The sequence below is a fragment of the Sorex fumeus genome, unplaced genomic scaffold (genome assembly GCF_029834395.1).
Source record: "Sorex fumeus unplaced genomic scaffold, SorFum_2.1 ptg000128l, whole genome shotgun sequence".
Classification (NCBI taxonomy): domain Eukaryota; kingdom Metazoa; phylum Chordata; class Mammalia; order Eulipotyphla; family Soricidae; genus Sorex; species Sorex fumeus.
Genome location: NW_026606185.1, coordinates 38661564 through 38674833, shown reverse-complemented (window position 1 = coordinate 38674833; position 13270 = coordinate 38661564). Strand labels below are relative to the sequence as shown.

General features: G+C 40.2%; 1 protein-coding gene across 1 annotated transcript in view; it reads left to right on the top strand.

The window, feature by feature from the left end:
* The window catches only part of RPRD1A (regulation of nuclear pre-mRNA domain containing 1A), a 50194-nt gene extending 43769 nt beyond the window's left edge, over window positions 1-6425 (top strand). Inside the window, exon 7 of the mRNA XM_056138017.1 lies at window positions 2911-6425. Within this exon, the coding sequence (XP_055993992.1) occupies window positions 2911-3060 (150 nt within the window). The 3' untranslated portion in view covers window positions 3061-6425. The remainder of the gene's footprint in view (window positions 1-2910) is intronic.
* Window positions 6426-13270: the final 6845 nt, after the last annotated feature.

The window sequence follows — 13270 nt, the reverse complement described above, 5'->3', positions numbered from 1 at the left end:
TAGTTTTTTGGTTTTTTTAGCTTTTGGGTCATACCTGGCGATGCTCAGGGTAACTCCTGGTTCTACACTAGGGGATTACTCCTGACAGTGCTTTGGGAGACCATCTGGAATGCCAGGAATCAAACTCGGCTTGGGTGTGTGCAAGACAAGTTCCCCACCCACTGAATTATGTCTCCAGCCTCTCTTTGAGGGTTTTAAGGCATGAACTTACATACTTTCTGTGATTGATAACATTGACAACTTTTAGGGGTAAAATTTCAAGTTTAGGACAGAAGTGTGGGTCCTGTTGAGTGAGGGGGATTGGGAGAGAGATGCAAATAGTGCTGGTCAAAGGAAGGTAAAATACCCAAGCCACACTGCTACCTGGAAACAGCATATTATAGAGTTCAGTGTGTGGGTCAGATCCAAAGCTAAACACACCCACTAGCACAACATGCTTGTGATTATGAAGGTGTTTCTTAGTGTGCGACTCTACTAAAATGTGGACTGACTTGGGAGCCAGAGAGATAGTACAGCAGATAAGGCACTTGCCTTGCATGTGACTATTCCTGGTTTGATCTCTGGCACCACATATGATCACCTGAACTCCACCAGGGTTTATCTCTGAGCACAGAGCATTGTGGTAGGTTCTGAACCCCTGTTGTGTGCCCCCCCCCAAGTGATTTAAAAAATATATAAAGTAGTATGCATGATTCATGATAAAGGCATGAGGTTTAGTGTTTTGCTAACTGAAGTTTGGAAAGCTGACTAAAATTTGGGAGAGGTAGGAAGCCTGAATATCTGAAGAAATCTTGATGTAAAATGTTGGTTATATAGATGGGTGTCTGCACATATGTGCCTGCACATAGACTAGTTGAAGGTGTGTAGTAGGAATGGACCTTTATCCCTCATATAGCACTGTGTCACTGTCCTCTTGTTCATTGATTTGCTCGAGCGGGCACCAGTAACGTCTCTGTTGTGAGACTTGTTAACTGTGTTTGGCATATCAGATACGTCACGGGTAGCTTGCCAGGCTTTGCCATGCGTGCAGGATACTCTTGGTAGCTTGCTGGGCTCTCTGAGGGGCGTGAAAGGCAAACGCCCTACCTGCTGTGCTATTGATCTGGACCAATTCCTCAAATACTATTTGTAAGTAGCTTCTAGATAAACAAAGTTGATCAGAAGATACAGGGTCGGAATTTGAAGAAAGAAAAGGTACAGTCTTTTTTGAGGGGGGCAGATTTGGATCACACATGGTGACCCCTGGCTACTTCCAGTGGCATTTGGGGAACATCCTGTGCTGGGCATTTCACCCAGGTCTCCCTCATACAGAGCATGGCACCAGTCCTATGGGCTTTCTCCCCAGTTCAAGTACCAGGTGTTAGAAAATCTTCCCTTTGGTTGAGTTTTTGTCTGAATTTAAGGTGTGATTGACACATAACACTAGTTTTAAATACACACCACAGTGATTCTGTATTTATTACCACATAAGACTAGTTAACATCTGTCACAATATGTAGTTGCCAATACACTTCTCTTGATGAGAGGTTTCAGTATAACCTTAGCACCCTTCAGAAATGCAACATGTATTTGAAATAATTTGAGTAATAATATGTATTAAGTATAATTCCTTTGCTGTATATTACATCCCCAATGGCAGTTTATAAATTTTTATAAGAGAAATTTTGTGCCCTTTAACCCCCCCCTGCACCCATTCTGCCTTCTCTGCATTTGCCTCCTGCACTCCCACTGCAATGCCTCTAGCACTGTCTTTTCTTTTTTGGAGGAGAGGGGCATACCTGGCAGTGCTCAGGGATCAGTGCTGGTGGGCTCAGAAACCATATGGAGTGCTGGGGATCGAAGCGGGCTTGGATGCATTACGACAAATGCCCTACCAACTGTACTATCTCTTCAGTCTCAGAGCTGGGTTTTTGTGGGATAGGGTGGAGTTGGCAGGATAGAGTAGTTTTACAAGTGAAATTTTAAAGTATCAGTCTTGACTCTTTTCTCTTAGTATAATTCTTTGAAGATTCATCTATGTTTTGTCACAAATGACAGGATTTTTAGATTGAGGTATAGGGAGGATTTCAGCCACACACCCTCCTGTGCTTAGGGCTTGCTCCTGGCAGTGCCCAGGGTATGGTTTATGGTGCCCACGATCAAACTCTGGTCAGCTCTGTGCAAGGCAAGTGCCTGACCTGTTGTACTCTGGCTCCAAGATTTTATTTTTTTTAGCGGGTTGATAGTCTTTCATTGTGTATTCTAATAATATTTATTTATTGATACACTAACATTTAGTTATTTTTCGAATAATCATTTCAATGTGGTAGTAAATGAAAATAGTATTTAAAGATGTAAAAAGCTAATGTAATATTTAATATAGTTTCAGTTGGAGACAAACACAGGTACCAATGATGCTTACATGTATGTTGCTAGCCTGCAGGATAGAAAACGGGTTTCTCTATGTGTGCGTGCGTGTGTGTGTGTGTGTGTGTGTGTGCGTGTGTGTGTGTGTGTGTCTGAAAATAAACATGGCAGTTGTTCTTATCCAAGCTCAAAGTCTCAAGGTCATCTGAAAATCATAACACTGACGAGTAAATTAATATCTTAGTCTTTTTACAGGAATGAAATAATGGCTCAAGGTCTTCCCCAATGTGCTGGAGGTGTGTTTCAGTGGTAGAACGCATTTCTTGCAGTGGAAGGCCCTGACTTGATTCCCTGGTACTGGACGGGAAAGAACTTTTTTTTTTTTTAAATCAAGTAATAGCGTTTACCCAGTTATGTTTTTCCACAGTCCATCTTTCAATCCTAAAGTTCACTCTGTAACCATCTCTTTCAATTAAGTGTGATATTAGCTCTGATGCAGAGCATCAGCTAGATAGCTCTTCTCTGAATCCCCAGAATGCTAATGAGAGTGATCTGATGTTTCAGGAATACAAGCGCAAGTTAGCCAGAGTTTCCTTGGTGCGCAAAGAACTCAGGTCCCGGATCCAGAGCCTGCCAGACTTATCTCGCTTGCCCAACGTCACGGGGAGCCACATGCACCTGCCCTTTGCGGGAGACATCTACAGTGAAGATTGATGACCAGTCTCTTTCCAGGGCCCAGGACTTTGCAAAAGATGGAGACAGGTTAGGTGGATAGTCCTGTAGCGTTATTTTTGTATATTGTTGAGAGAGTGACACTAACAAAAGAAACAACAAGTAATTTATAAAATTGTTTGAAATGTTGGTTTGTTTACTATTTTATTGGTAAGTTAACATAACTTAGTTTTAAAAAAAATAAGTAATGATCTCTGTGTATTAATAAGCTCACAAATAGTGATTATTTTCAAAAGATCTTTTTGTAAATTTTTTTTATTCAGGGCCTTGTGAGAATTTCATGTTTCTATTTCTTCATGTATTTTCAAGTGTTTTTCTTTCTTTTCTTCAGTACCCAATCATTGTATAGTGTGTAATTCATAAAGGGTAAGAAGTAATCATGAGTTGGTTGAGACTTGATTATGATCTAGCTAGCACTTGGAGGAGGGATGTTCCGACTTGATCTCCACATTTCCCTGACCATAATATTAGTTTGGCGCCTCTCAGTACCTTTAACTTCTTTATCCACAGAGGTTCATGATCTCACACCAAACAGGAATGTCACTTTGAGGGTCAAGGCAGAACTGAGAGAACTTGACTACAGTTGCTCTCTATACGGTTTCTGTTCAAGCTGCCAGTGTAAAATAGTGTTCAGTGGGGATCCCCTTGATTAAACTGTTTTGAATTGAGTAGATCAATATAAAAATGCTTTGGGAATGTAAGTTTTGACATTCTATAGGACAACTTTGGTTTTGGAACTGATTTCTGTTGTCCACATGGCACTCCACTTAAGATAGTTGATTCCCTTAAAATAGTCATCCGTGGGATTAAGAGAAATGTAAAATAATACTTCGACTATAACCTTAACCTCTTCATTTCTAGCACAATACTTTTAACCCTCATACTAAGACACATTGATTGATGTTCAGTAAAGTAACTGGAACATTATATGATCCCTTGAGGTGTTTGCTTTTTCTGTGGTGCCAGCTGTCAGTCCCGGGCCTCACATGTGTGAGGAATGTATTCTGCTGAGCTGCCTCCCATGCTCCCTCCTTGAGGTTTTTGAATAACTGTATATTTGGAAATTAATCAGTGCTACACTACAGGACAGATCTGGTAAATATTATATTTGTATATTTAGAGTTACCAAGACAAATGTACTTCACCTAATTTCTAACCCTGTGTGTAGAGCAGTTGCATGTTCTCTTGCTTTTTAAATCACATTGCTAATTTGTTGGGTTGCACTCAGTAATGACTTAGGATAACCATCTTTTCCCATTCATTCCATATTAGGTATCTTTCTTTTCATCATACGCAGATTTAAATTAGGTAGTCAGTAAAACATTTTTAACTCTCACAAGCCAATTTTGTCTCGCTAATTTGAATGCCTTCACTCTTTATTTTTTAGTATTAGAGATTATAGATAAAAGGACTTATGTGAAGAATAAGGTCAGTATTTTTTAAATAGTTTATAGTTCTGGAAACACTGCTTTCAACAATTGAACTTCTCCAAAATAGAGAAATAAATAATTCCCGTCTGTGTATGGCTTGTATTCCCAAGATTTTTAGTTCACTTTTGGGATGTGGGACACATTTTCTTCAAAAAGACAATAATACTAGGTTCTTTGTGAGCTCAATCACAGAAGTTCATGTAGGAGTCTAATTCCCTTTGCCATGAATGTACTTCATATGTAATGTCTTTGGCAAATGACTGATAGATCCTGACCAGCACTTGTACCATCACTCTAAGAAAATGGCACGCAGCAGTCAGACTGATATATTGGTGATTGTCTGTTGTGTGTCCCTCTGTCCCTAGATGTAATAAATGTAAAGAAAGCATTCAGTATTGTGAAAGGATGCTAACAAATGAACATTTACAAAACCTGATTATATCTGTTCATAAAACTGTAACAGGTAACTTAGTTTTTGTTGCTAAAGTGAAAACAAGAACTAGCATGTCAGCTTATTTTCAACATCTTGGTCTTATTTGTGGTTTGAATATTTAATCAAATATATTTTTTTCATTTGAAACTAATTTTAAATCTTAGAAGATTTGAAATCTATTAGAAGTTTGCTGAAATGTTTCATCCTTTTAAGACAGACTTCTGACTTACTCATTTTAATGCCAGATTCTGCTCTAAATATTTATGATAAAAGTGAAAATGCATTATTTTTTTAAAAAGCTTGATGCAATTTGTGATAAGTGATAGTCATCAATCTGAACCACACCCTTAATTCTACTTCTGTGACCCATCTTCCTCAAACACTCAGTTGCTCAGTTCTCTTAACTGTAAACACAAACTATATGATCTGATTTAGAAACTTTATTTTCGGCCTTATGGTAGTTAACATGATAACCTTAGCAGTAAATAGACTTCCTTTCTAGAAGGTGGACCACATTTTCTCAAAATACAGCGTTAAATGCGGGTACATTAATACCAGATTAGGATCATGAGCATTTTCCCCACTGTATGAGGCAAATCATGCCTCTCAGAGCACAGTTTCTCCTGGCCGCACAAGAGAACAGCACGCCACGCCACGTACAGCCAGGGGTATTGTGGTTTGAATGGATACCCTCGCTCTTTTCTCCACAAACAGTGCAGAGAGCTGTCTGGAATGGCAATGAACAGATCCCCTGGCGTTCCCTCTGCTTCTTCCGAACTACAGTAAGTAAAAGAACCACACGGGGGAACCCAGAGTCTGAGAAAATGAGCTGTGCTCAAAAGCCAATCTCCCCTTCTAGGAAAACTAGTCCAGATGCAGCTATTTTGGCACCACTTCTCGCACGCACTCCAAATCAGAGCTTTTCTATAGAAACTCCTTCAGAATCAGCAAAGCTGAGGTGTGACGGTCGTCTTGATTTGCAAAATGAAAACACTAGCTTGTCACTCTAAATGAGCAACTCATCTCTGCTGCTTGAAGAGGTTCTGAGAAATCCTTGGAACAAGTTCAGAAGTACAAATTAATTGGGAAAGTTACACTGTTCTTTCTGAAGTTTCCATTCTCAATGTTTGCATTATATGAAATGGCATAAATGCTGCTAAACTGCTTTATATTCTATTAAGAAATAGCTCCTAAAGATACAGTCATGTTTCATAGTTTGTGCACTTCATCAAAGCTTTACAAAGTGTAAACTCACTTCTTCTCTGTACGGACAGGGAGCACTGCTTTATTAGCGAAGTTGTTTATACAAGCTTTGGTTGCCAGCTGTAGTTCCAGCCTTCCACACACGAGTCTGTTCTGAGTTGGCCATAGCACATAGGAAGATGAAATTTCCCTGTTTCTTTACACACTTCCCCCCCCCCCTTTTGGCTGTATCTAATGAAAAACTAAGATGTTCATAATAAAGTTTTATGTTCTTTTTGAAATGTGTAGATTATTTTTTTGTGAATTTGACTATGGGGGTAGGGAGGGGAGAAATTAACTGGGAGAGAAGCACAATACTGGAACTATTTTGAGTTCTCCACTTATGGTGGAGAAACTGCTGAAGTATATTTTCTTTTTGCTGGGCTAGTGGTTCATCGACTTGAGCGAGTATCAGCATCGTTAGAACCTGGAGGGCAAGTTAAACTACAACTACTGCCTTATAACAAAACAAAGTTCGGTGTTATTTTACATTTTAAAGTATCTCAGCACTTTTCGAATATTAGATAATGAAGTCAGTCTTCCAGTTCATTGCTTAGCAGTTCTTGTGTGCAGAGAATAAGACCACGTCTTTGAGTCTTATTGTTTAGTAGTGCTTAACTGCTTTACTGAGTAGACAGAATTTGGTTCCTTGAACTTCTCACTGACCCTACCATACCTGGCCTCCAAAGCAGAATTTGAATTCTGTGTGCTGGGCAGTGCTTGTTAAACTCCTCTGATAAGACTTCTTGGGGCATGTGACGGTCATATACCTACTGAGTCAGAATTTTTTATTAACTGTTAGTTGGGAGATCTAGCCATTGAGCCAGTGCCTAGTTCTCCATTCTGTGATGGCTTCTGTAACTTTATGCAAATTTAGGTGCTTCCTATCCTTCTGAAGCTCCCTAACCCCTTTATGCACTAAATTTTAACAGTGAAATCTATATCCTTCATTTCATTTCATTTCATCATCCTGTTATTCGTTGATTGCCTCGAGCAGGCCCCAGTAACGTCTCTTTCATCCTAACTCTGAGATTATATTCAAGGCTATTTAGTAGAATGAGACCCATCATTGTTACTGGTATTTGGCATATTTGGTACGCCACGGGGAGTTTGCCAGGCTGTGGGCAGGCTACATTGATAGCCTGCAAGTTTGTCCAAAGTAGGAATGAGATGATAAGATGTCATAAAAGATGTCCTGATAAGATGTCCGGGAGCTGGATTTTATAGAGATCAGGGCGATCTGGAGATCAGGGCGAGTCTCTGCCTAGGGGTGATGACAGACACTTTTCAGGTAGAAGCTGCATTTACTGCTTATAAGATAGCTTTCTGCCTCTAATAAGAAACACTTTAACACTTTCCCTATATTGTCTCTTTTGGTAGAGGGGATAAAGGGGGGCTTCCCTCACTGGCTTAGGAGGTGTAGGGGTCTCCAGATTTTTCTCGTACAACCAGGTTTAGATTTAGCACTGGGCCTAAGGATGCAGTGCTCTCTGGCCCTGCAGTGTCGGGGATTCCCAGGGGTACTCCCACAATGCCTTGGGACCTCTAGGGTCACACTTAGTGTGCAAAGCAACCTGCAGGGCTGCGTGGCTGTGCTGGGGGGCGAGGTGGGGGCATGTGGTTACCAAGGATTGAACCAAGGTGAGCTGAATGCAAGGCAAGCACTCTAACCTCTGTACTATCTCTTTGTCCCCTGTATTGATCTATATCCTTAGATTCTGTTTTAGAAAATATGGAATCTAGACATCAGCATTTAAACAAGCTTCCCAGGGGAGGAGGAGATGATTCAAAGGGCTGGCACACAGGGGGGACTCTGGGTCCTCTACCTAGCATCACATGGTGTGCCGAGGCACCATCTGGATCCACCCCCTAGCTCCCTGAGATGGGGCTCAAATCCCCTCAAAAACAAAAAAATTAGCCACACAATTGATTCCCAGAGATTCCACGTTAAGAAACTGTGTCCTCTGAACTAAATTGCAGTTTATATAGCACAAGAATTATGGCTCACATAAAGTTCTACTGAAAGATTGGGACCTGTGAAAACTAACATCCTGTTGGGGTTTTCTATTTTCAATGGAAGATGTATAGCAATTTTTAGTGTACTCTGGTGTTAATTACTTTGATGATTAATGAATTGTGAAACTGTCATCATCTGTCTTCAGAACTTTGTCACATTAAGCAGTAACTCCCTAACTGCCCCAGCTTCCCACAAACGCCATTCTATTTTCTTTCTCTATAATGCTGACTTCTTTAGATATCGTATGTAAGCAGAATTATAAAATATTTGCCTTCTTGTAATTACCTCATTTAATGTAGCATAATGTCTTCCATTCTGTAATGGAATGAGCCTGAAATTTTTTTTTTTTTAAGGCTGAATACTAGGGGTGTGTGTGTGTGTGTGTGTGTGTGTGTGTGTGTGTGTGTGTGTGTGTATTCTGCTTCTCCTTTCACTTGTTGATCGTTGCATTGCTCTTACCTGCAGTGGATATAAGCTGTACGTAAGTGTACAAATATCTGTGCATAATCCCTGCCTTGATTTCTAGTTTTTTTCAAAGCAATTATTTGTCTTCCTATCAACAGTACAGAATTGGAATAAATTATTGGTAAGAAGTAGTCTAGAATAAGATTTAATAAATTCCTGCTGTGTTTGAGGTAAATGTTAAATCTTTTGAGTATATAGAGATTACTCAAATACGTGTGTGCAGTGTAACTTTTTCTAACCCAGACCTACTGAATAAAAAAATCCAAATCTGGGAACCAGGAGTGTTATCTTTTTAGCAAGTTCTCTTTGCATTTCTAATATATTCTCAGATTCTATATTTGTTTGTGACCAGTCTTCTAGGTATCCAATCACCATTCCTCAAAAAGATTCTCTTGTCATTGTGAAAACCTTTAAAGGAGTTTGTCCAGTAATAGCAATTGTAAGGGGCCTAGATAATCACTTAAAATGCTCATTTTGAGCTTGTGCTGAATTTGATCCCTGGCACTTTATGATTCCTGAGCACCACTGGACCCTGACATTGAACCATGGCACGGTTTGGCTGGGCATCACCTTAGCCACCTGAGCATGCTTGGGAACCCCCCTGAATAAAAAAAGCAGTTACGAAAAAGCATGCTATACTGATTAGCACAAACCGCGTCTCATCTGTCTTACTTTCACTCTTAGGCATCCCACGATACACCATGGCAAATTTCTCCATAGTTTACTTTATTTTTCTGTCAAACGTCTTAAATTCATATGAGGGAGAGTGAAGGGGAACAAATGCAGGCTGGGATCTGGCCATCCGCTGCCTTATCTAAAAGATCTTTAGTTCTTAGTCTAATTATATTACTGCAGTTGCAGCCATTTTAGCTGCTGAACTCTCCTTGACTTTATTTCAAACCTGTAGGATGGCATCAGAATTAGAAACTGTGTTACTGTCTTTCTGATGAATGACTAACTGAAGTGGAATCTAAAATGAATTTTTAGAATTGCACATTTCACATTTGAATGCTGTGTACCATAGGAATGGTTTAAGAACTGAAATTTTGAATTAACCTTCATGACATCATGTAGAACTGTTGATTTGCTCGGTTTTATCAGAAGAATTGGGGGCTGGAGAGATAGTACAGTGGGAAAGGTGCTTGCCTTGCACATGGCCGACCTGACTTCAATCCCTGGCATCCCATATGATCCCCTGAGCACCGCCAGGAGTGATTTCCTGAGTGCAGAGCGAGGACTAACCCCTGAGTATCACCAGCTGTTGTCCAAAAACAAAACAAAAAAAAAAAGTAAAGAAAAAATACCAAAAAATTCAATTGTATTGTTTGAGTAGTTATATCAGCTTTTTATTGTCTTTAGTTTGCTCAGACAAATTTTAATTTTAGTTATGAAAATACAAGTTGTTATTTTTCAGTGCAGCAATATAGGTTTTTTTGGTTTTTGTTTGTTATTTTTTTGGCATTCTGGGTCACACCCACGATGCTCAGGGTTTACTCCTGACTCTGCACTCAGGAGTTACTCCTGGCATGCTTGGGGGGCCATACAGGATGCCAGGGATGGAGCCCTGGTTGGCCGCATGCAAGGTACTCTACCTACTGTACTATCACTCTAGCCCCAAGCAAGGCAGTATTTAGAAAGGGGAGGCAGATATGCATAGAGACAAAGCAAGTGAGATACTCTGTCAAGGAAGAACACAGTCTTGAGAGGGCAAGCCTAGAAATGCAAATTAATGAGAGACTTTTATCCCTTCTTCCCACTCACCTGCCTTTTCTTTTCCTGATGCTAGGATTAGGGGACAACACTTTGTATTCACCAGTATTTTCACACTTAGTTTTGGAATTTGCATACCATATTGCATTGTGCAGGGTGACACTGGAGATTACAGTGGCAGTGCCACCAGGGTGGTGTCAGGGATTGAATGCCTTCAAACGGTTGCTCCACTGCTAATCTACCGGGGGCACTAAATGAGCAGTTTAATGAGGTTTAAACCATACCTCTCCTTTCTTAGCTCTTGATATTTATGTTATACATTTTTTTAAAAATTCTTTTCAATGAAATACCATGATTTGCCAAGTTGTTCATAATACAGTTGTGCCAGACATTCAGTGTTCCCACACCAGTCCCACTGCCAGTTCATCAATGTCCCTGGTTTCCCATCCACCTCCAAGCCTGCCCCCTTAGCAGGCCCTAATGAATTTACTTTAAAATTGCTTGTTACAACACATATCTCACAATGGAGTTACTAAAGTCATTGTGGATTTCCTGGGCTGTTAGGAATAGTTGAGCCTTCTGTTTTATTGTTTCCACTCATTGAACTTAATGGGCTTCTATGCAACTTTCCCATCTACTTTTCTGTGCTCCTTCCTGCTGGGCTGTCAGTGCTGTGAAGTTTGTTGCATGGTTGCATGTGTGGCTGCGCTCCAGCACCTGTGGGGCTGGACCCAAGGATGTTGGGTGTGGGTGAGGCCCTGGGCCTCTTGGCGGGGCCTGACACCCCCCTTCTCCCCCCAAGAATACTTAAAAGGTTTCAGCCGGGAGCCCAGGCTTACCTGGAACAACTCAGCAGCGGCAAGATTAATCCTAAACGTTACAAAATTTGTAGTACTTTTATGGCCTTAAGGTACTAGAGAATTCACAATGCTGTTTGATTCTTTTTATGATCTGGGTGTAACTATAACAGCCTTTACGTGGGAAGTGGTGTCTTGGTTGTGGTTTTGTGATTTGAACTGCCAGCGTGCAGCTGGTGTGTGATTACTGAGGGAAATTAAACCTTTAATTCTTCTTGAGCACACCAGGACCATATGCAAAGCTTCATGTCCATTCCTTGTGCCTTTATCCACCTGAGTACCCTAGATTCCCTTGTCTCGTGCTATTGTGTTTGGCAATCTGCCTGTTGAGTTGCTTAAGTCTTTCCACATCTTACCTATTATGAGGAAGAAAGACTTAATCTCTCTAATTCCTTTATTGTTGCTGTTCACTGATTGACAGAACAGTTATCTGTCAGTAACATTTTATATCAGCGGCATAAAAATATCTTCCTTTCCCAGTCAAGTATAATTTCTCTGTCCAGGAACCAATAAAACTAACTGCTAATGGTTAGTTAGGATTGTTGGTTGATTGAAATGTAACTTTTGGGGCAAAGACATACCTCAGCAGACTGAACTCCTGCTTTCCATGCAGGTGACCAAGGTTCAAGCCTAGCCTCACATAATCCCCTTAGCAAAGCCTCAAGTGACAAAAATAAAGTGTAGATTTCTCTGCCCATCTCTTCCCTCCCCTTCTCTCCTCTTCCTCTTTATACATTAAATCTATATAATGGTCATTTTGACAGTATTAATGAACATGGGGTATTTTTCCATTTCTTGGTGACCTCTTCTAATAATGACTTAACAGTTTTCAATGTATAAATCTTTCACGTCCTCTTTGATTCCTAGGTGTTTGATTCTGGACACTATTTTAAATGAAGTTGGCTTTTAAAAATTTTCTCATGGGGACAGAGAATCAGATGTTTGCCTTGCACATCTCTGACCTGGATTTGATCCCTGGCACCCCATAAGGTCCCTGAGCACCGCCAGGAATGATCCCTGATTGCAGAGCCAGGCATAATCCCTGAGCAGCACTCTCTCCCTCCCACTCTCCAAAAATACAACAGAAAAAGTTTCTTTTCTAGTTCATTCTTTACATATAGAAATGTAGCATATTTTTTATATATTTTGTGGACTGCCACTTTTCTATATTTTGTTGTTTCTAATAAATTTTTTTAGAGTTTTTATAGTTTTCTATGTATATTATATCATCTGCAAATCATGGTAGTTAAACATTGTTCCCTGATGGGATGTTTTTTATTTCTTTTCTCCTTATCTAATTGCTATGATATGACTTCTAAAACAATATTCGATAGTACTGAAGAAAATAGTCATGCATTAAACTTGATTTCGGGGGAAGACTTTTAGTTTTTCTCCTCTGAGTATGTTACTCGCTGTTGATAATATTGTAAATGGCCATTACTGCCTTGAGATATGTTCCTTCTATTCATAGCTTCTTCAAGATTTTTTTCTTTTGGTTTTTAGGCTATACCTAGGGGTGCTCAGGGCTTACTCCTGACTCTGCATTCAGGAATCATTCCTGGCCGTAGTGGGAGACCATGTAGAGTACCTGAGGATCAAACTTGGGTTTGCCACATGCGAGGCAAACATCTTACCCACTGTACTATCTGGCCCCCTCTTATGGTTTCTATTGTGATTGTTTGTTGAATATTGTCAGAAGCTTACTTCATATTGATTGATATCATATGGTTTTATCTTTTCTATTGATATGGGATACTACATTAATTGGTTTGCATTTATTTTTTGGGGGGGTGGAGTTGGGGGATGTTGGGCCACACCTGGCAGTGCTCAGAGCTTACCCTGGCTCTGGAACTACTCATGGTGGGGTTCAGAGAACCATCTGGGATGCTGGGGATCAAACCCACATTGGCTATGTGCAAGTCAAGTGTCTCTCCAGCTCCTAATTTACATTTATTGACTATCCTTGCATCTTTGGAATGAATCTCACTTGATCATGGTATATACTCTCTGCTATACTGTTGGATTCAGTTTGCTAAGA